Consider the following 22713-nt stretch of genomic DNA (forward strand, 5'->3'; position numbering starts at 1 on the left):
TTGCAGGGGGTTGTGTGTGTTGATGCGTCACACACTACTTATATGCCCCTGAGGGACAGGGGTAGATGCGTTAGTGTTTACACTGTTTGTGGGGATGCAGTGCTTTTCTTAGACTGTAGCCTGTATGTGGGGATGCTGAGCAGGTCTGACACACTAACAGTAGGCCCCTGTGAGGTGGTGCTGCATGTGTTAGTGTTAACCTTTGTTTGTAATATCACCAGCAACATCCTCATCCGCCATGCAGGACTTAGTTGCATGTAGCAGTGTGGTTGAAATTCTACACACCACACCTTTAAGGTTTCAGTCTGTGTGCTGATATTCATCATGGTTTTCATGGACCTATTACTAAGACACATTTCTATGCGCAGAGAATACAATGATAACCTAATTGGATTTAATTGCTTTGGATTTTTTTAAATAAAGGGAATCGCAAAACTGCACGAATACATTCAGAAAAGGTCAGATCGATGATGATTGTGAAAGAACACCCTAGAAAACCAGTGTATAGACATAAAGTATGTGAAAATGTCATGTTCAGAAGCAGCTGGTGTATTTTTCTGGCGGGGATGGCTTGCCATAATACGCGTCTAAATGATGCCGTTTTCTGGCGGGGATGGCTTGCCATACCATAGTGTGTGTGTGTGTGTGTGTGTGTGTGTGTGTGTGTGTGTGTGTGTGTGTGTGTGTGTGTGTGTGTGTGTGTGTGTGTGTGTGTGTGTGTGTGTGTGTGTGTGTGTGTGTGTGTGTGTGTGTGTGTGTGTGTGTGTGTGTGTGTGTGTGTGTGTGCGCGCGCGCGTGTGGGTGGGTGGTACGTGTCTCTGTTCCCGACTGTTGCGCAATCAGATTGGGACACCCAGTTTCTAATACTCTTCAGGATATTGCACCACACGCTTCTGTCTAGAAGAGGAACTTCGGAGCTGAGAACTGCATACCTAAGCGTTCAGCTAGCCCAGCGTCGGAAGACCTGAACAATATCCTGAGAAATATGTTTTCACGAATACTTTCCACTGTCACTTGAGTCCGGAGTCCTCATTTCGCCGCTGGAAGCTTGGCACAACACAAACCTGGTAGGACTTTTTAAGAACTCAATCTTTGGCGTTGTTGTAACTAACTAACCGCGTTGGACGAACACGTGGGTTGTCATCAATTGTCTCTAAACTAATTGAGTCAAATCCCCATTGACAGATTGACTGCTCTTATCAGATAGATTGATATGGTGTCAAATAAACACCACACAAAAAATAGAATTTAGGAAAAAGGAGAGAAAGTGATAACCACTAAAGTAGGCCGAGCTCGGCACTCAAGTGGGTGTGCAATTAAAAAGCCTTTAATTTGATGTAACATTAAAGAATACTATCTTACACCAACGGGTATCTGCGCTCTGCCTTCCTTAACGTGTCTATTTAGGAGTCTATAGCCTACACGATAACACGAACACAAAGTAGCACCTTATCACAGTTTATATCAGGTTCTCGTGCTTTCCTCTATCGGCTGCTATGAGGGACTAGGGTGACCAGATGTCCCGGGACAGTCCCGCATTTCCATGACTTTGTACACGTCCCGCAAATTGAGACGTTGTCCCGCATTGTTATTGACAGTCAGACTCGTTTTTTAATTATTTTTTGGAAATGCGTGTTTTATAATCTGGCAATTATCAAATAGCTGTGTGCGGAGACAGCAGTGAGGGTTGTCATCAGGTGGAGGGGCGGGCTGTTTGATCATGTCAATCAAACTGGGACGCGGACGCCGGTTAAGGGCACGCGCACCAACAAGAAACAATCAGGTCAGAAAGGCAGGAGATATGGAGGAGAGCGCGACCCGTACGACTAAAAGGAAATGCAGCCACAACAAAGACAGGGAAACCTTATATCCCTGGGTGAAACCAGTGCAAGGGGAGTCTTGTAAACTAAAGTGTTATGTGACGTTTGCACAAGTCCATTTTCCATTTCACACGGAGGTGAATTCGACGTCACAAACAACGAGTCACAAACAACGGGTTGCTCAAAAGGAGGCTTCCCAGTCCATGCATTACGTTCCTGCTAAAACCCAAACAAGATCCAAACGCAGATAAGGTAACAGCAGCTGAACTAGCTAACGTTACACACACACACACACACACACACACACACACACACACACACACACACACACACACACACACACACACACACACACACACACACACACACACATTTGTGTGTGTGTCTGCTAGGAAGCGTCTTCTATTGTCCTGCATACTTCTGGGTCTCCATAGGAAATGTTTTCTCAGGTTGCGGTCAGAGGGGCCTTCCATCTGAACCATTTCATCCTCCTCTAGAGGCTCTAATGTTTAAATTAACTCTGGGATGTATCCCCTCACATGGTTCCCACCCAGTGACCTATGACCTATAGGTCAAGTTGAATTAGCTAGCTCACTGATAATCCCTAGAACGTCTAGGAGCTGGATGCAGAGACACTGTTGTACCCACACACACACACACACACACACACACACACACACACACACACACACACACACACACACCGGACGGAGGTTTAGTATAATGGTTGTATCCAGCGGAGGTCAGAGGATCTGAGGTGAAATGGTTTTAGAACCAAATCTTATGTTTTAGAAAGTTCCAGATTGATCAGAATAATAACTGCTTGATAGTATGTGAAAACGGTCTCAGAAGAAAGATGATTTATATTTAGTCTGTTAAACTAAGATGTTATTTTGGGTTGAAGGTAGTTGTCTCTCTGCTGTTGATTGATTTAATTTATATAGTGCTTTTGTAGACACTCAAAGACGCTTTACAGAAAAAGGGGGGGACCTCACTAACCGTGTTAGAAAGATGTTTGATACAGGACACTTGTATTTCCAACACAATAGGCATGTAAAACCACAACACACCTGATGATGTGTGTTTAAACCCAGGGCCGTTGCTACAATTCCTGGGCCCCTAGACAAGATTTACTGATGGGCCCCCCTGCGCTGAATTGTTGACGGGGGGGGGGGGGTACTGTGGTAGTACTATGGGCTGGTAGTAAAAAAAAAAAAAGTAAAGAATTTTTTTTTTTTTTTTGTGGGCCCCCCCTGGGCTGTGGGCCCCTAGAATCGTCATCACCTTTCACCCCTTATCGACGGCCCTGTTCAAACCAGACAGCAATAAGAGAATGCTGAGGGGACATCTGTCTGTTAAACAGTTTTGGAACAAATGTTGGATGGTGTATTTGGTGTCTTTTTGAGTTCACCAATAAATTCTGTTTGTGGTTGACCTCCTTGACATCGTCAAGTTAGCATCACTAAATCAGCAATCTCTCAGTGCTCATGTCGACAGATTGTGAGATTGTAGTGGGCTTTAAGTGGTTCTGTACCGTTATAAAGACATACTTGCTACTGTCACTCGCATATTAATTCAATCATGTGTGGTGAAAGGTTCCCACAGTGGTGGAGATTCTCTGGAAATACATCTGATTTGACTTCTGACTTCCCTGTGCATGTTTTTGATATTAAAGTCTGTGTTGATTTTTAATGGTGGGAACGGAAAACATAAATTGTTTCACTATGATAATCCAGAAGCAGACACTAATAGCAGTTAAGAGCAAATCAAGACCCTGAATGTTTATTTATGACGATTTTACCTTGAACGTGGTTTTATATGGCGGCAGGGACTCGGGAGGTAATTCAGGTTGCCTGGAAACAGAAAGGTTGCTGGTTCGTTCCCCAGTTCCTTCAATTCACCCCAAGTGTTGATGTCTTTGAGCAAGTCACCTAACCGTAACTGCTCCTGTTAAGCTGATACATTTAGTTGACACCCCCTTTGGTGCATGTGTATTGTGTGAATAGGTGAATGTAGCATAGTCATTTATTTGCATTCAATATTATAAATGATATACTACAAAAATTAGCATTAAATAATTTACTTTATTAATGAATTAATAATTACATCCAGGTTTGTAATCTATGACTGGACAATACACAAAAAAAAGTCCTATGGATAATGTTAAAGTTATACTATAGTTATACTTTAGCTATAGATATCTATATAGATAGATCCTTTTGTGTGGTTCAGTGGACCATGTTTGGGAAGGCAGTAACCTTATTACATCTTATCGACTTATTCATGTGATAATATTTAGCACGGGATGGAACTGCAACACATTTTCCCTGCATGACTAACCATCTGACACATCATATCCTAAACAAAACATGCTGAGACACCACCACCAACATAGCATCCTAACACCCCATCCCTAATGGAGCATACTAACTCACCACGTACACATAGAATGCTCATAGACCACGGCTTGTGTAGCAGGCTAAAAAACCATCGCTATTATAGCATGTCACCGAAGAGGATTACGTGATTATGTGGGTTTTTTTGTTCCAGGTTTAAGGTCAGAATTCCAAGCATCTCGTTCTTATTGATGTGAAAGTATGACCAGGAATGATGCATTCTAACATGGAGTGTCATTGACACACAGTGTGTATTAATTATAGGTTGTGTTTGTTGAACCTTCCGGGTCACAACCTTCATGGTGTGAGTCAACATTATATTCATTATCCCAACATCATAACTGTTATGTAATTAGTTATTATCAAATAACAGACAGATAGAAGATGGACAGAGAGAGAGAGTGGTAGAGGCAGAAATAAAGGGTGCATGAGGGAGGTAGAGGGGTAGAGAGCGATAGAAAGAGAGAGTGGGGGGTGTAAGAGGTCATGATGTAAGTCCTGATCATTACCTGTTAGTTTCCAGAACAAGGACGCTAGTTGACCAGCCGATATTTGTTCTGTACCTTTCCCATCCCATGAGCGGGAAACGCACGCTTCCATTTCACAAGCTTGACCTCTCGTCGGGACCTTGGGTTCAGTTGTCCGTGTGCATTTTTAGACAAACATGCTCTCAGCAAACAGAAGTGAGCGTTTTCGATTCCCCTCCGCCTTTGCTTTCCATGGACAAAGAACTTGTGAAAGAACATGTTTTTTTCACAAATAAAAGGATCTGTGTCATGTGCTGTACCAGGGCTGTTGTGGAGGTCATGACCCCCCCCCTCCGAAACATTCCCCTTTACTTCATCAAACCAACACCCTGGGGATGAGTCACCTCGTCACCTGCCTCGGTCTGTCAGGTGACGCGTTGTGATCAGCCTTAGGGTTCTGCACCGAAAACTGGGACCAACTCCAGATCCTTTACTAAGGTGGAGTGAATGACTGCGCACAGATAGCGTGCACACCGGCTGACGCTGTTCCGCCAAACCACTTGAACCTGTGTGGCTCCTAGAGTCCCAACCACCACTCAATGGCCACACCCACCTTCTCAATGACTCCGCCCCCTCCCTGATGTTAACGGTATGCTCTGCATTTGAGTCAGTGCACCACAGTAACCAGACGTAGCAGCAGCACGTCCAGGCCCTCTCTTATCCCACGCTCAGCACCCTCCCCTGGGCTGGATTCCGGATATCTGACTTCTGCCGGAGGAGGTTCTCCAACCTGACTTCTAGATTCTCTCTCTCTCTCTCTCTCTCGCTCTCTCGCTCTCGCTCTCTCGCTCTCTCTCCGGCTGATCTTGGAAGTTCTTGGAAACAAGGAGGCTGTTACTATTTGTTCCCATAAACTGTGAGCAGGGTTCTTCTGCTGCCGTGAGGATATCGGACCGGTAAGGAGGTGAGGTGCGGAGGATTATAGGAGGCTCTAGTGGTAAGGGTGTTCGACACCCACTTGAAAGGTTCTGGGTTCATCCCCGAAATCTGCAGTCTATCTGTAGGCATCCTAGAGCAGTGTTTCTCACTGCTCCTCAATCAACATGCAATCCTTCAAAGTACCCCTGGGAGTACGCGTTACCCTAGGGGGGTACTTCGAAGGTGCACTTGGAACATTTCTAAAAAAGGAAAAAGAATGATAATCGGCAAAAAATAACTACGTCACTAATTGGTTTGACGTCCCCAAGCTCCGACCCCCCTCTAGCTTTGTTCTTTTGAAGGGGGAGAAATAAGCTAGCAGTTGTGTGACGCGATCAGTGTCAGTAAGCAAGTCAGTAAGCCAACCAAGTTTGATTTTATTCAAAACAAAGTGTTCTGACTTTAGTGCAGGCCAAAAAGTGATGCCAAAGCCATGTGTCATTTTTCCTTCCCCAAAAGGATTTGTGCCTGTGAAAGGGGAAGTTTGAGGGTACATCTGTAAAATAGAGTGAGCTGTCATACATGTTCCTTAATGACATGTGTCTGAATTCATTTAAGTAGCTTTGGATACAATAATCTGCTAAATGTCTGATAGTAATAAATAGGAGATGACGAGCTGAATCCTAGGACGGCTCCTCAGTGGAGCTACATCAGCATACTCATGTGTACCTCAATCTGCCATCTCAAAAACTCAGAGCTATAGGTTACTTTACTGGATTTATATTTGTTTTAAAAGCTTTACGTTTTGCATTTAACAATGCAAATGACATTGATTACATTCATCTTTATGTATGACTGTTTACATTCATGAATAAAGATTTGAATGAAGTAGGCCTAACTGCCTGTGTGCCTGTCTGACTGCCTACCTGCCTGCCTGCCTGCCTGTGCCCATGCATGTGTGTATTAAGCTTCATTGATTCGCTTCAATTGGTTCACCGTTTTACCACAGATGTGCGGTCATAACTCAGATATTTAGTACTTGAAATATCATGTAAATTTAGTACACAAAGAACAGGCTAAGTAAAACTTGGTACAAAATTGCAGGTTCAAGGCTGGATATCAAATTGCACGTGATGGATTGACCCACATTGTTTTACGCTCCTTAAAATGAGTGAACGTCTGAAATACAGTGAAGAATGAGTAGCGGGTCAAATGTGCATTCTACTTTTAAGCTCTCGTGAAGTACCGTGTGTATTTTTATAAAGTGTGTCAATCTACAGTTCTGAAGAAGAGAAGGTTGCCATGGAAACCCTGTTTGAACCGTGATTCAGAACTTCGAACTTCCCTTGACAGAGCTGACATCCCAGCATGCATAGAGGTGGAAAAATACTAGATACTGCAGAGTATAAAATAATTGTGTGTGTCTGTGTGTGTTGTACAATGGAAAGGTTCTAGGGTAATGCTACCTGTGAGTCAGTCATGATTTATAATGAGGTGGTGTTATGGTGGTACACTAACCGTCACAAGAGCATAGTTGAGCACCAAACCAGGGCTTAGTGCCAGGCAGTGACCGTACTGGATAGTGTTTGTTGATGAGTCATTCATTCCTTGCTCGCTCACTCTACCAGGGAAGGAGGAGGCTGGTCTGCTCTTGACCAAAAGAGAACTCACACACACGCACAAACATGCACACGCACACACACACGCATGCCAGTGTCTGTATATCAACACGTTTAACATTCAATGCACATTAATAATAGGTTGTGTCCCCTATACTCAGTGTGTGATTGTATCCCACAGCTATGGTCCAGAGACAGCTCCTGGTCCCTCTCCTCTTCCTCTCATGTGTCCTGTGTGTCCTGGCAGGAAGGGTTGTCATTCGTGGTGAGTAGACCAATCAGAGCACAGGGCTGGACGGTGTCTTGAGTCTCCAGCATTTCAGAAACCACCAACAATGTTTATTACTATCAAACGTCCACTCAACAGGAAGCTGACGTCATATATTTTGATATGATGGTTAAGATCATTTCTGTCCTGCTGCACAAGATAAAAATAACTTCTTCGGAATTCAACATTTATTTTGAAGCTGCAACAATTTAAATTGAAATGTGACTCATAATATAGTGATGATATTTAAAACCAGCTTCACCAATTCAGCTACTGCTGGTGTGTGTTATGGTGTATAGCTGTGTGCGCTATGGTGTGTGATGTTGCCTTGTGGTGCTCAATTATTGTTGGTTTGTGATGTGTGTGTGTGGTGTCATTTTGCAGAGAACTGTTTCCCCCGTCGGCTGCCTGTGATCGTGTTCTCTGTCCCTGGTGATGTGGCCATGCTCAACAGCACACTGCTGTCCCCCAATGTCTTCAACTACACTGCACTCCCCTATAATATCTCTTGGTACGATCCACACAATGGGACGGAGATGGTAAACCAGACCGGTCGATTCCTACTGCGGGGGGAGACGCTGTGGCACCTGAACATCACGCTGGAGGACGCTGGGGACTATGTGTGTGTTGTGAGGTACTGTTTGGTTTAAAGAGTTGACATTTGTATGCAACACTTCAACCTCCTTGATTTCCTACATTGCTGTGTATTCCTCGAAAGTCATGAAGGAAGATTTGGCTTAAGTAGGCCTAAACATGAATGTGGGTGTGTGTTTGTGTGTTTAAGCATGTGTATGTTACAGCAAATTCAGATAAATTGGACCTACCTTTCTGCGGGATTTTGTCACAGGCCTGTTCAATGTCCATCCGTCTCATCAACAGAACCCCGACTGGTTGTTTCCGACAGGCCATCCAACTGGTGGTGGACCCCCCTCTGGGGGGCGGCATTTGTGGGCGACCCAAGAATGCCCACCAGGTGCTGACCGGCAGGTCGAACGATGCCCTGACCTGCCCCCTGGCCCACTACATCAGCAAGCTGGACAGCTACGGGATACCATCCTCCATCAGCTGGTACAAAGTAAGCCTTTCCCTGGCCAGACACTGACCGTGCTGCTTGAAGACATATTGCTACTTGCATCAGATTATTGTTAGGTTTTTCTGTCCATAACGTCAACTATGTGCCAGAAAGTCAAGGCTCTTTGCTGATGCAAACTCACGAGAGAGGCCACTGGAATGCAAAGTTATATCGTATTTTCTTAAAGGAGACTTATTATGGTGTTTTCCCATCATTAAACATAGTATCTGAGTTCCAGAAAACATGTTTTTGAAGCTGTTTGCTGGAAATAGCTTTTAGGAAAAATCTCGCCCACCGCTATTCCCCTCTCTTTCAGTCCCTTCAGAATGCGCTTTTTCTGGTGTCTGTAGCTTTAATGCAAATTAGCTGTTGTCCATTGACCAATGAGCTGTCAGACTGAACCACAGCTTGGAGGTGAAGGGATTGTTGCCGTTTGCGGACTCCTGGAGCTCTATATTTATATAATATAATATAATATAATAATAATAATATTATGTATGGGTATTTATATAATATTATAGCTAATATCACGGCCAAACGCTATGTGCGCCTCTGATGATGTTATGATTCATAAAGAATCATAACAGGAGCTGCCAGACTGCCGCCGAGAACTACCCCTGCGGGACCTGCCGGTTTCGGCGGCAGTTCAGCGCCCGGAGTTCACCCGCCGGAGCAGCCAGAAAGCTTCTGCCGCAGTTCAGCTCCCGGAGTACACCGCCGGAGCTGCCGGACTGCCGCCGAAGCTTCGGCGGCGGCCGGACAGCTTCGACGGAGACCAGACTGCCGCCGAAGCTTCGACGGTGGGCAACAGCTCATTTGCATTAAAGCTACAGACACCAGAAACAGCGCATTCTGAAGGGACTGAAACAGGGGAATGAAACAGGCGAATAGCGGAAGGCAAGATTTTTTTTCGCCGGCAGTCAGTGTTGTTTTAATAATATGTCCCCTTTAATATAATTGTGTCTACACTCTAGAATCATGCTAGTCACACTGTTAATATAATGGCGTTTACAATCTAGAATCATGCTAGACATTCTAGCATGTTGATAGGGTCTTATGGCCAAAATAGTGAACTGAATTTTAATCAAAGCTAGGGTAGGCAAATTGGAGAACCAGTCGGAGTAAGCTAGATCTTGAAAGTATTAAACCGAAGAAACCCAGTCCTCCCTTTGGGGCTCCCTCCAAAGCCACTCCTCTAAAACACATGACAAATGTGCAAGCTTTAGTAATAGGTCTGCCTAGCCTTGTGAACGATCCAGTAAGGGGCAGAGTGCACACAGGTAGCTGGGCAATAAGGTAAACATAAAGGAGAGCCATTCAATCATTTCATTTGTGCCAAATTAAATGATTGACAAGACTTTTTACAGGCACTATGACAGCCACTGATGCAAGATTTTTTGATTTGATTTATCGATTTGTCTCAGTGAAAAATATAAGAAAATGCGGAAAACACCGTAAATGTCTGTCTTATTTGATCTTAGATTAGTTCTGCCCAGTGTCGTTTGACTACTAGATGCTAGATGCTCAAGTCATGATGTGATCTAAATTCTATAATGTGTGGTTACTGTTTAACAATCTTTTTATTCATTGTTTCATGTGATAATGTGATCTTAAGCCCAGTTCAGATCAATGATTCTCAGCGAAACTGCTTGAACCCAGCAACTGGTTGCGAGATAATCACGAGATTATTTTGCGGAAGAATCGCAAGATTATTTTGCAAGATTCGTACAAGGTTCATTCTGAATGCGGAATTTTCGCATCACTATAAAGAGCAGCAATGTGAAGCTGTATGAGGTGGTTGCACTGAGAAAAAGAGAGAAAATTTGAAAAAAAATGACAAATTAATGATATCGCTATGCTTCTTGGCAGCTGATGAGAAACAAAATATCAATGCAGTGATGTTTTCACTAGTTACATTGTTATGATTACCCCTTTTAAAATAAGTACTTACAATGTCAAACAATAGGTAAAGCAGGTGGGTCAGGACGTTATGTAAAGCTTATAACGTGCTTTTAATAACCACCGTAAATCTTGCCGCAAACAGATGATTCTGTTAATGTTAATAACCCTTAATACGTTGTAAACCCCACCATTCAGTCGAACAAGATAAAGCTCTTTGGACTCTTTCTCTGGGACGTTGTGCAACCAGTTTCTTTGATCGCAGAATCTTTGATCTGAACTGGTCCCTGGGACAAGGGGCCCTTAGGTCAAAGGGTCACGAGGTCATGTGTTCTCCTACAGGGCTGCTCCCTGATAGTTGACGGGTCTGGCAGGTTCGTCTACCGGCGCATAGCCACACTGAATGTGGAAAAGGTGACTCCTGACGACGTTGGCTCCTACACCTGCACCCTGACCTTTGACCTGGCAGGGGTCGCCGGCTCTGTCTCAGAGACCATCAACGCAAAAGTCATAGGTTAGCATGGGGGAAAACTCACTCACTACTTACAAGCTAGTGTTTGTTAAAGCTAGTTAATGTGGAAGTTTAGGTTACCCCAGTTTAGTTTAAGACTAGCTCAGGGTAATGGAGGTATAGGTTAAGGTTTATACTACTTACTGTTACTAGGACGATACATTTATTGAGCTGCGAATCATGTGAGTAACGTTACATCAAATGCTATTGATTGATGGTAGTTACCCATAATGCTAGTTTAGAGTGACGCTAGAAAAGTTGTGCTTTGTTAATGGTAAGCTTATAAGCCGTAGGTTGTAAGTAACCGGTAAGCCGGTAGTTAGCCATGCTGTGTTAATGGTTGTATCAGCGATTCTAGGCTGAAACATAAATTATCTCATTCATCTGTTCTTTCCTCACGATCCGCTAGCTGCTTGCCCCATAAGCAGGCGTCAAAAGTTTGCGGAAAGGAATGTTTGCGTCAAAAGTTTGCGTGAACGAACCATGCTGTTATGATTCTACTTCCGTTCTGCAAACTCGGGCCAAATTTGATTACAAGGTTGCCTATTTGGTGACGTATGGTTTACTAGTGACGCGAATGAACATGGCGGAACATGAACGTCTCACTCAATACAAAACAGAATCAACCATCATATCACATACTTTACTATTGATTGACGTTGTAACGTCTGTTGGCAATACTTTGCTCATTTTTAAAAGTTGTGTACTGGTAAACCAGTACTAGATAAGCGGAAGCGTTGCCTTCCATACAGTGGCAATACTGTGTGTGCTTCTCATAAATAAAAGCAAAAGGATAGTAGATGATAGGCATCAAGGAAATAAAGGCATGCAAACTTTTAGATTCCCAACCGGCTGTTTCCAAAAGCAGAGGCCGAGTGGCTATCGGGAAGATCGGGAGTTCTCTTTCAAGCAATCGTGAGGTATCTCACATATGGGTACGCTTCCCCGCGTATCCGTCAGAAGCACTTTATCACTACGCCAGCCATGATTTGCTGGCCACGTCTGACGCAGCCCGGGTCAGCCCCCTATATAATTATCTGACCGTGCGTACTGCATCATTCAATTACCTCTTCTCGCTCAGAAGTAACGATCTACGATACTACTAAGTGCCATGGTTCTATACTACTGTCCACAGAGTGACGGGCGCTAGTGCCTACTAAGCGGTAGTCGACAGACTACCGCTTTGGCTTGTCGCCAAACAACTATCTTTAACCAGCCTGTTTCCAAACAGTGGTTACTCGCTTCTACAGTGGCTAGCTTGTATCCAAACATTAGTCGACGGGAACATCTAGCTGCAAAGATAACTACATCTAGCTGGAAAGCTGAAACGTTTAGCTGGTAAGCTAGACCAAATCAGCCGCAAAGCTTCAATAGTAAAACAACTGGCCAGTCTCCAAACGGCAGTTAAGCCATGGCTTCCCCCCCTCCTAACACAAAGGACGAAAAGCCTGGACGGGTGTGCGTTTGCGGGAACCATATATCTGAGAAAGATACCCACCTCACATGCAACGAGTGCCTCAGGCTGAGACATGACAGAGAAGCACCTCCTATGGGTACCTGCGACCACTGCACATAACTCCCAATGAAAATCTCCGGCGTCGGCTAATTCACCATGTTAGCCTGACAGACGAAGACCCATTGCTGTCGGAGTCCCCCATTCCTAGCGGCCAGACTCAAGTAGCCACAGCGGGCGCAAGCATCGACTGGGGTGAAGGATGGAACCAGAGGACCCAAGGGCAATGACCGAGTCCGAATGCCTGGAGGGCTGTTTGAAGAGGACGGCGAGGCGATGACAACGGTTCCCCGGCTATCGGCACGAGCCTGCACGATGTGTGCAGGTGCTCTGCCACCAAGCTGGAAATCCAATGGCTAAGCGCTCCACCCGAAAAGACTGGTTCCCGGTATGAAGGCAAGCGTTTACCCCGGTTGAAAAGCGTGGAGAGACAACCTCACCCCTTATTCCCCGAGTGTGTGGAAGAGGCACCGGGTCACAGCCGTTCTCATCAAAGAGCCCGATCCAGGGGGGAGCCACGCTGGAATGCGTAGCCATGGAGCAAAAAGGACTGTTCAAGCTGCCACTTGTGGAGCCGCTGGTCGCTCACCATCTCCACCTGGGTCAGAAGCCCTATCCACATCGTCCGCACCGAGCTTCCCGTCGAAGACGGACGGTTTCCAGTCTTCTATGACCGACAAGGCATACAAGTCTGTGGCTCTTGGTGTGTGCGAGCTCTCAATGCATCATCCTTGTTGATGGCGTATCAGGCTTAGCTACAGGACGAGATTTCAGGATCGGGAGACATAGACCGCAAACTCTGGGACGAGATGTGTGTCGTGATCGACCTATGCCTCCGGCTTCACCGATGCGCCGTGCAGGCTTCGGGAAGGGCTATGGGCACCATGGTGGCGCAGGAGAGAGCACGTTGGCTCAATTTATCCAGCCTCTCTCACCGTGAGAAAGTTTAGCTCCTGGACATCTCGGTGGATCCAAAGGGCTTGTTCGGCCCCGCCACCACCATGCAACGCCACTGTGAGGAAAAGAAACGGGAGGGTGAGGCTCTGCAGACCTGCATGCCCAGGAAGACGCAGCCTCCCCCCGCTCCGACCTCCCTGCCATCCTTTGCACAGGCGGCTCGCATCACAGACCTCCAGCTGAACCTTACTGTGCGTTCACACCATCACAGACCTCCAGCTGAACCTTACTGTGCGTTCACACCATCACAGACCTCCAGCTGAACCTTACTGTGCGTTCACACCATCACAGACCTCCAGCTGAACCTTACTGTGCGTTCACACCATCACAGACCTCCAGCTGAACCTTACTGTGCGTTCACACCAAACGCGACATTTGTCCCCCGTTCGCGCTGTCGCCAAAGTTTTGTCGCGCCACAAATCATAAGCTGTCGCTGTGCAAGTTTTGTCGAATTTGTCGCGCCACAACACGATAACCACCATTGCCTTGTCTTTACCTTTTGTGGAAGAGGGAGAGACGTCGGAGGACCCGACGCATTCTATTCATAATATTGTAATGACCACGGAAGAGGCAGTGAATGAAATATTGATTAGACAGAGATTTATTAGATGGGCCTACCTAATAAACCGTTGGAACACACAAGACCGGAAACCATAGCCACGCCAGTAAACAAACCCCGAGAAGCCCAATCCCTATGAGAGCTCCCCGCACTACGGCCATCCGGAGACGCACAGAGCTTTTGGCCGTGATCTTATTTATACAATTATATTATATACTATTATATATAGAGCTCAGGGAGTCGCAAACGGCAACAATCACTTTCTCCTCCATGCTGCAGTTCACCCCGGACTGCACTGCGCTGAGTTTGACGGTTGAACGCCGATTGGCTGTTACTTTACACATGTCACTCAGTGGCCACGCTGTTGAACGCTGATTTGCTGTCATCACGGGAAATTTGCGTCAAAGTTGAAATATTTCAACTCGAGCGAATTTGTCGCGGCACAAATCCTCGTGAACGTGCTCGCCTGTGCATGGCGAAAGTGTGGTGCGACAAATCAAAACATGTCGCCGGTTTTCACTCGTGAAAAATTCGCCCGATACGCGTCTCTACGTTCACTTTTTATGGGATCTTGTCACCCCGTCACGTTTGGTGTGAACTAGGGATGAGTCGGTCGCGACCGATTCGTTCACAACGAACGAATCCTGAACGTGAACGACAAGAACTGGTTCCCCAAAACAAGAAGAACTGGTTCTTTGATTCATTTTTTTTAACATAAAACAAAAATATGGTCACGTAAATAAAATATACAAACGAACAGCGCTTCGTCTCCCCGCGACCTTATATCGATTGAGTCTACAACGTTCTCAAAGATTCAGCCAATGAGAGGTATTAATGGTGTTGCCATGGCACCTGGGTAAACAAATGACAAGGTGTTACCGTCGAATTTGCACGCTTTCTCTGTCTGACGTATCTTGGGTCATACCATTCGACGTGGGGCCACTCATATATCCCCCTACATTTCCGAAAATAGACTTGACCTCCATCTGTTTATTGGATAAACGCATTTCCCAATCCCAGGAGTCTTTGCTCTATTCTACGTTAATTCAAGAACAAACAAAGAAATTAAACTGCAATTGGTATTTTTTATTTATGCTAGGTCAAAATGTGGATTAGCTAGTAAACTAGCTCCAGTAGCTACCGCAGGATAACAACAAACAGAAGCTTTCTCTGGGTCACGAGCTTTGAGTACATGCACGCGCACGAAGGGGACACTCGCGGGGAGCGGGGGAGGGGGAGTGCAGTACGACCGTTTGATTGACGTACTTACTGTCCAATGCCACTCGGTGGTTCTGAAAATCATTGGCTGGAGTTTTTCGAGCCCTGCCCGTTCCACAGATGATTAACTTGTTTAATTTTCATGTCAGTAGGCTTCTAACTCAGTGGCTGTAAGTGGGTTATGATAAGGATTTCAAGTAATTTTCAAGTAAAATTACACCGTCAGAGCCAGGGCGTCAGACTGGGCTGTTCTCAGCATACCGCAAAAAAATTAAGAGGGTTCAAGTTCCAGTCCCCAAATTCAGTTGAACCACTACCTGGACATTTGTGATGGACAGAGCTGCTTTCGGTTTTGGGCCATGAACAGGCGCACCCTCCCCTCTTTGTTCAAGGAGGAGGTAAGAGTTATGGCAGTCCCTGCATCAAGTGCACCTGTTGAACGTGTGTTCAGCCATGGTGGGGTGATAATGTGACCCCATCATTCAGAACTCAGTGACAAAGTACTGTCAAATGATTTTCTTTGCAAATGCAATACATTGTAAGTCGATGTACGTTGCGAGGAGGCAGCAAGATTGCTACCAGCTTTCAGGCTTGTGTATTACTATTTCCCCTTCCTACAGTATGTGTATGTGATATTACTTTTGAAATATTCTTTTTTTTCATGTCTGATGCCATGTGTTGCAAATAATATTCTACAACATGTAGGGAGATTGAGTGATTGACTTGAACTGTTCTCATATACAGCCACCTAGAGGTTCTATTTGATTCTGTTCATAGGTTGGAGGTAATGATCATAAAAACCTTTTCAAACTATTCACATAATGGTTTTGGAATGTTTTGAATAGTTTGAGTTATTGTTATTGTTAAGACATTGTCATTGTTAATGTTGAAATAAAACTCAACTTATGAACCACTCTCTTTACCGATTTTTAAATGTGGAAACTGGGTTAGATCATCAGATTTCTGTATGACTTGACTTGTGACTTGCTTAACCTGAGCAATGACTTGACTTGTGACTTGCTTGATTCTCACCACAGTGACTTGGGACTTGCTTGACACTTGAAGGTCATGACTTGAGACTTGCTTGTGACTACAAATACAAATAAAAAAAATATGTAATTTAAAAAAAGGAAAAAAGGAACAACAAAATAAAACAAAACAAAAACAAGATTAATTGAAAGCAATAGAAAATAATACTAGTTCAACTACTTAAATTACTTTGAAGTAAGCTAATGAGCAGTGATACTCGTTAGCAGTAAGCTAGATACCAGTGCTGTGCTTAATAGCTGCTACCATTTGTCTTTCAGATAAATATGCTCTTCTTCCTGAAGTCCACGCGCCAGCCAATGAGAAGATCAAGGCTGAGATTGGTGAGTACCGAGAGATCTCTCATTGGTTAAGGAATGATAAAAAAAATCTTCATCCAAGGTATGCAAATTGTGTGTGAGTGGGTGTATTTGTTACTCTATTTATATTTTTGTGTGTTTGTGTACTCTGTAGGCTCCAGCTTCAGTAAGTTGTGCAGGGTGTTTGTTCCCTGCGTGGGGAAACACAATGTGCACGTAAAGTGGGTGGTCAACGACGACTTCATCGAAGAGCAGGAAGACGACTTAATCGAAGAGCAGGAAGACCGTGTGTACGTGAAGCCTAGGCAGTGAGTAATAACGCCACTTAGTGGGAGCTGTGAGTAAATACACACTCTCTAACGCCACACTCTTGTCATGAAAATGTTCATGTAAATTTGGTTTATTTGTTTTAAGTACTTTCTAAACCACATGTTTGTTTTTGAAGAAAAAACGCACCAGAAAACAAAGAGAATTCAACAGGATAAGAAGAAAACTAAACGAAAACTATATAAAAGAAAATTAAACAACATAATGAAAACATAAAAAAAAATTACATTTAAAATGTGAACTTCAGGTATAAAAAATCCACAGGAAGTCCGAGGTTAGACTCCTGGTATGTTGCTGACACTGGTTCTGGTGTGGTTCTGACCCCTGGGTCTGGTTCTGACCCTGGTTTCTGTTCTTTGTCCCGGTCCAGGTCTCATAGGGTGGAGAAGCCCCGTCCAGGGAATTGGGAGGAGCGTCTCCTCTGGATCAAGGAGGTGCGGGAGGAGGACCTTTACGCCAATTACACCTGCCTGGCCTATAGCGCTCGTGGGATTCCCCACGCAAGCTTCACCCTGCTGCCCGCTGGTGGGTGTGGGAGTGGGGTTGGTCGTGGGTGTTTTTGAATGTCTATGTGGGGGTCCCTGAGAATGGCTCAAATGTCTCTCTCAGGAAATCCCGGAATACAGAAATTGTCGTTCCACATAATTACGCTTGGTAGATAAAGGGTGTGTGTGTGTGTGTGTGTGTGTGTGTGTGTGTGTGTGTGTGTGTGTGTGTGTGTGTGTGTGTGTGTGTGTGTGTGTGTGTGTGTGTGTGTGTGTGTGTGTGTGTGTGTGAACCGCATAAATAATTCCACTGTAATTTTATATATACTAATGCCGGGGTTGCTGCCTAACTAGGCTCCCCGCTCAGCTAGCTTGGGACAGACTCTGCGTCAGAATGCACCACCATGAATATAAGCAGTGGTGTAGTCTACGTGATACGCAGGTATACGCCGTATACCTACTAGGAACGCACCAGGATTTGCGTATACCCACTTAAAAATGTTCACGGATACGTATCAATCGTCTTGTGACAGATCTTTCACTTTTGTGTTTATTTTTCGGAAATATCGGTTGGGTATAACTGCAATAAAATACTTTCAGCAGGGGAAGTTATCTCCTACATTCACCATTCATAAAATTCCCGCTGCGTGCTCGCGCTCTGCCCTGTCTCTGTTACGAAGCGCGAAGCTGCCCCTGCATCTCTGCACGTTAATTGGCGGGCCGACGTGTGTGTGCGTGCGTGCGTGCGTGCGTGTGTGTGTGTGTGTGTGTGTGTGTGTGTGTGTGTGTGTGTGTGTGTGTGTGTGTGTGTGTGTGTGTGTGTGTGTGTGTGTGTGTGTGTGTGTGTGTGTGTGTGTGTGTGTGTGTGTGTGTGTGTGTCCAGTCCTCCCATATTAATGTGTAAACCACATAATAAGTAGTCAACAGAAGACAATGTTTTAATCCCACTTTATATCTCCTTGTTACTTTTAGATGAGAACCCCTGGCCAGCCTTTCAGACTGGGTGTCAGGCTAGGGAATTTAAAAACAGGCATCCTTGGTTAGAGTGGAGGGAAAAAAAGTTATAGGTAAATGTCAGCCAACATACCGTTGGTATACACAATTGAAATTCATAATGTTAATCACTATGCAAATGAGAGTATAGCTAATTCATGGTCATTTTTAAGGTGCAGTAATTTCACACTTTGACACAATTCAATTACTGTATGGTATGTTAGATAACAACAGTAAGAGCTCAAATTAGAGCAATTGAAAGAGTGAAACATTAGTCTCCTGTCATCTCCTTCTCATGCACTGGTTAGCCATGGATGTAAACAGTTCATTAAATTATTTTGAGTAGATTTTGGCCTTGTTTAGCTTGTGCTATTGCTACTATAGATATACAAAGGACAACTTGTCATTTTTGTGTTCTATTTGTTCATACTGTTATTAAAACTGATAAACCTACTCAGCTTTCCATGATTGTTGATAATCGTTATACTCAGCGGGTTGTAGACCCCTGCGTTGGTGAGTGTGGTTCGACACCCCATAAGCGCCACACACGTACACGTACAGGTGGGACGGGTTTGTACGTGGCTGGGAGGGAATCATCACAGTATACCCACTACAATAAAATAGACTACACCACTGATTATAAGCAACAAATGAAGCCTATGTTTTGTCAAAAACATGGGTGTGTTCCCCAGACCCCGACCACCTGGTCCCCATCGCGATGTCTCTGGCCGGAGTAGCGCTGCTCTTCATCTCCACCGCGGTCTTCTACTTTCTGTTCAAGTTGGACATTGTGTTGTGCTTCAGGAGGGCCTTCCCTGTCTTCTACAGAAACACAGGTAACGCACTTAAATGTACATTTCATTTCGGGCATTTAGCGAGACGCCTTTATCCAAAGCGACTTTCTCCGGTTGATGCATACATTCACACACCGACGGCGGTATCAACCATGCAAGGCGACAGCTAGCTCGTCAGTAGCAGTTAGGGTTAGGTGTCATGCTCAAGGACACCTCGACACTCTGCTAGGAGGAGCCGGGGAGTGAACTAGCAACCTTCCCCCCTACCTCCTGAGCTAAGGCGACCCCCAAGTGACACAGACGTCAGTCGCCCACAAGGTTTCCATTATGTTTGCGTAGCGGCTTTTTCCCACCTTCGCGCTTGTTCTTGCACGTCTTGCGGCACACACACACACACACACACACACACACACACACACACACACACACACACACACACACACACACACACACACACACACACACACACACACACACACACACACACACACACACACACACACACACACACAGAACACAAGCCCACACAGAATAGCAGGAAACCAGTAAGGTACCAACCGAGATATCGATGTGACAGGAAGTTATACCACAGTGGTTAGAGATGGAGTGTATAGATGAAACAGCCAAAACCCACAGGACACGTGCACGGCCACCGTTCAGAATGTTGGGGAGCCAGAGCTCTACCCTGAAGCATGTCACAAAGACCATTAGCCTTGTTTCTCCACATGGATGATCGGCTTCACTGGGTGCATATTGTGTTTTTCCGAGTGATGTAGTTGGTAATGCAGGGTTTGGAGTCGTAGGCTACTCTAAAGTTAGTTTTGTTTTTAGGTACATCCTCAAATATGGACATGCAGGCAACTGTGCAGAGGGACAACAAGACCGACTAATGGTGTGCTTTTGTACGCAGAGTCGGACGGGAAGCTGTTTGACGCGTATGTGATGTTCCCCCGGAATGCTGGGAAGGCGTTGGAGTCGTTCGCCATCCAGGCTCTGCCTCTCGTTCTAGAGAGACGCTGCGGACACAAACTGTTCATCCCCGGGCGAGACTGTCTGCCTGGACAGGGTGAGACATAAACACACACACACGCACACACACACCCAAACACACTGAAACTTCTTTCAGCTACTGTATGATGTGTTTTCTGGTGTTCTTTTCAGCCCTCGTAGACTCGTTGGAGGAGAACATGAGGGCCAGCCGTCGCCTCATCCTCATCTACACTGCCTCCACCTTCACTGGTTGCCATGACGCCAACGACGACTCTGGCGGTTGCGGCAGCGAGACGGTTACTGTGAAGAGCTCCAGCAACCGACCTCACCCCAGCATCAACACCTACTCCAGTATTTCCCAGGGTGATGGGCACACCCTGTCTTCCCAGACCCCACCTGGACACAGCCTCCCTGGACCCAAGTCTGAAGGGCAACAGAGCTCTGAATGTCAGCTGAGCTTTGAATGTCAGCTGGTCATGCACAAAGCACTGCTGGAGGAATCCATCAAGGTAGGAACCCCACCTGGTGTTACCTGTAAGTAAGGAATGCTGATGTCAAGTGAATCTGTAAATCTGACAGGAACCTAAACTATGAATAACTATTCTGACATCATAGTTATTTAAAATAGTACGTAGTAGTTGTACAGTGCATCTTCAATCAGTAGTGTGCGGTGACCCTACATTTCAGTTGGGCAGCCTTATTGCAGCCTGCAGGGTTATGCTTATTTGCATGACACGTTAAACTCAACTAGAATCGCCACCGTCATCCACAACTTTATGTCAACAGACAAAAATAGACTGAGAGCCTACAGAAACTATTGATAGTTAATGTGACAATCACATTATTTAAATTGCCTTGGATCAATGATTTACAGAGGAACTATTTTTTTGGGAGCATGCTTTTGCAAGTATTTCGCTACCCATCCTGCCTATAAGGACGGCACGTGCCTGTCTTCAATGTTATGCTTTTGTTAACTGCATAAATTATATTATGATTATAACAATGTTCATTATAATCTTGCAACGATGGGTAGATTACAATCTGGTTGTTATGCTGTTTTAGATCATAATCGGGTTGTAATCCTGCAGAGATTATGATCTGATTGTAATGCTAGAGGAATTATAATCTGGTCGTAATGCTGTATATTATAATTGTTAGTAGGCTAATGCGATATATTATAATTTGGCAGTAATGGTGTATTTTAGAATATGGTTGAGGTGAAGTAGAGATTAGAATATGGAAGTTATGGTGTAAATTAAAATATGGCAGTAATTATGTAATTACAAAATGCTTTTTTTTTATGTAGATAAAAATATGTTTTTTGGACTAGAATAGAATATGGCAGAAGCGGTGTGGATAAGACAACGGATGTAGTGAAGTAGGGAATAGTTCGTGGCGGTTATGGTGTCGATTAGAATAGGGTGGTAATGGTGTGGATTAGAATATGGTCGTAGGAAGTAGTAGTGGGATAATGGTGGTGTGGGACCGTTTGGATTAGAATACTGTTGAGGTGAGGTAGGCATAAGTATATGGTAGTAATGGTATATATTAGAATATGGTTGTTGTAAAGTAGACATTAGTATATGGTAGTAATGGCGTGATAATAATCTGGGTGTCATCTTCATCAAGGTGCTGCTGGTGGAGATGGAGGAGGTTGGGCCGGACCAGCTGGCACTCTTCCCTCCGTCGGTGCTCCACCTGCGGAAGAAGCAGGGGGTGCTGTGCTGGTGGAAGAGCCAGAGGAGGAGCAGGGTGGGCTGGAGGAGGTGCAGGGGAAGAGGTGAAGAGGAGGACGGAGGGGAGGAAGAAAAGGGCAGGCTGGACTCGGGGTTCGGAGCAGAGAATCTCTCTCCGTCTCGGAGGTTCTGGAAGCAGGTGAGGTACCACATGCCCGTCAGGGGGAAGAGAACCACCTGCCCAGCGACCATCTCGCTGCTGAGCCTGGGGGGCAGAGGGGTCAGGGGTCAGCCAGAGAAGATGTGAAGGACCAATGGGGATTCAGTCCGGAGGTCGATGCTCATTGGCTCTTACAAAAACAACAGCAGAACGTAAGAACACCTCTAGGTGGATGCTTCGAATGTGCCGATGGTGGGGAGAGAGGAGGGATATCCGTTTCTATTACGTGTTTAGAAAATTGCTTTGTCATTTTCATTGCCATAAAAACTCCATTCTTCTTCTTCTTCTTCTTCTTCTTCTTCTTCTTCTTCTTCTTCTTCTTCTTCTTCTTCTTCTTCTTCTTCTTCTTCTTCTTCTTCTTCTTCTTCTTCTTCTTCTTCTTCTTCTTCTTCTTGTCCATGGACTGTGTAAAATCGGATTAAGTTGGAGGAATAATGTGTATTGTATATATGTATTATAAATGTGTAAATGTGTAAAATAAAAGTCTTTACAAATCATAATCCCAAAATGTGCATTTATTTCCTCTGTGGCTATAGTGATTATTGGACGTAATGTAAAGAAAGGGGGCGGGAGGGAAATTTCTTGTTTCAATATAAATATTTCCCCATTCTGTGAATTTCCCTTTGAAAAAAATACCCTTTCACCCATAACCCTAAGCGAAGCAT

The 22713-nt window shown here is 44.9% G+C and overlaps 1 protein-coding gene across 3 annotated transcripts; it reads left to right on the forward strand.

Annotated features, from left to right (window-relative positions):
• The first annotated feature begins 849 nt into the window (after positions 1-849).
• Positions 850-22541, forward strand: LOC130373754 (interleukin-1 receptor type 1-like). Of its 3 annotated transcripts, none has more exons than XM_056580383.1 (12): positions 850-1067; positions 7402-7485; positions 7873-8122; positions 8368-8563; positions 10802-10973; positions 16525-16587; positions 16718-16871; positions 17261-17415; positions 19061-19204; positions 20073-20228; positions 20324-20661; positions 21782-22541. In XM_056580383.1, the coding sequence occupies exons 2-12, from the start codon at positions 7404-7406 to the stop codon at positions 22133-22135; spliced, it is 2064 nt and encodes a 687-aa protein (XP_056436358.1). In that variant the 5' UTR covers positions 850-1067; positions 7402-7403; the 3' UTR covers positions 22136-22541. The 3 variants fall into 3 exon arrangements, with proteins under 3 accessions (XP_056436358.1, XP_056436359.1, XP_056436360.1); XM_056580384.1 differs by having other exon boundaries at positions 850-5647; positions 21782-22487; XM_056580385.1 differs by having other exon boundaries at positions 850-5639; positions 21782-22487.
• Positions 22542-22713: the final 172 nt, after the last annotated feature.

Source organism: Gadus chalcogrammus, chromosome 20 (assembly GCF_026213295.1).
Source record: "Gadus chalcogrammus isolate NIFS_2021 chromosome 20, NIFS_Gcha_1.0, whole genome shotgun sequence".
In the NCBI taxonomy this organism is placed as follows: domain Eukaryota; kingdom Metazoa; phylum Chordata; class Actinopteri; order Gadiformes; family Gadidae; genus Gadus; species Gadus chalcogrammus.

Bases quoted from the DNA above. Each gene is read 5' to 3' on its own strand.
- LOC130373754 (XM_056580383.1), top strand. From the start codon at position 7,404: ATGGTCCAGAGACAGCTCCTGGTCCCTCTCCTCTTCCTCTCATGTGTC. The intron at 17,416-19,060 runs GTGGGTGTGGGA...TGTGTTCCCCAG, and splicing joins CTTCACCCTGCTGCCCGCTG to ACCCCGACCACCTGGTCCCC. The intron at 20,662-21,781 runs GTAGGAACCCCA...ATCTTCATCAAG, and splicing joins TGCTGGAGGAATCCATCAAG to GTGCTGCTGGTGGAGATGGA.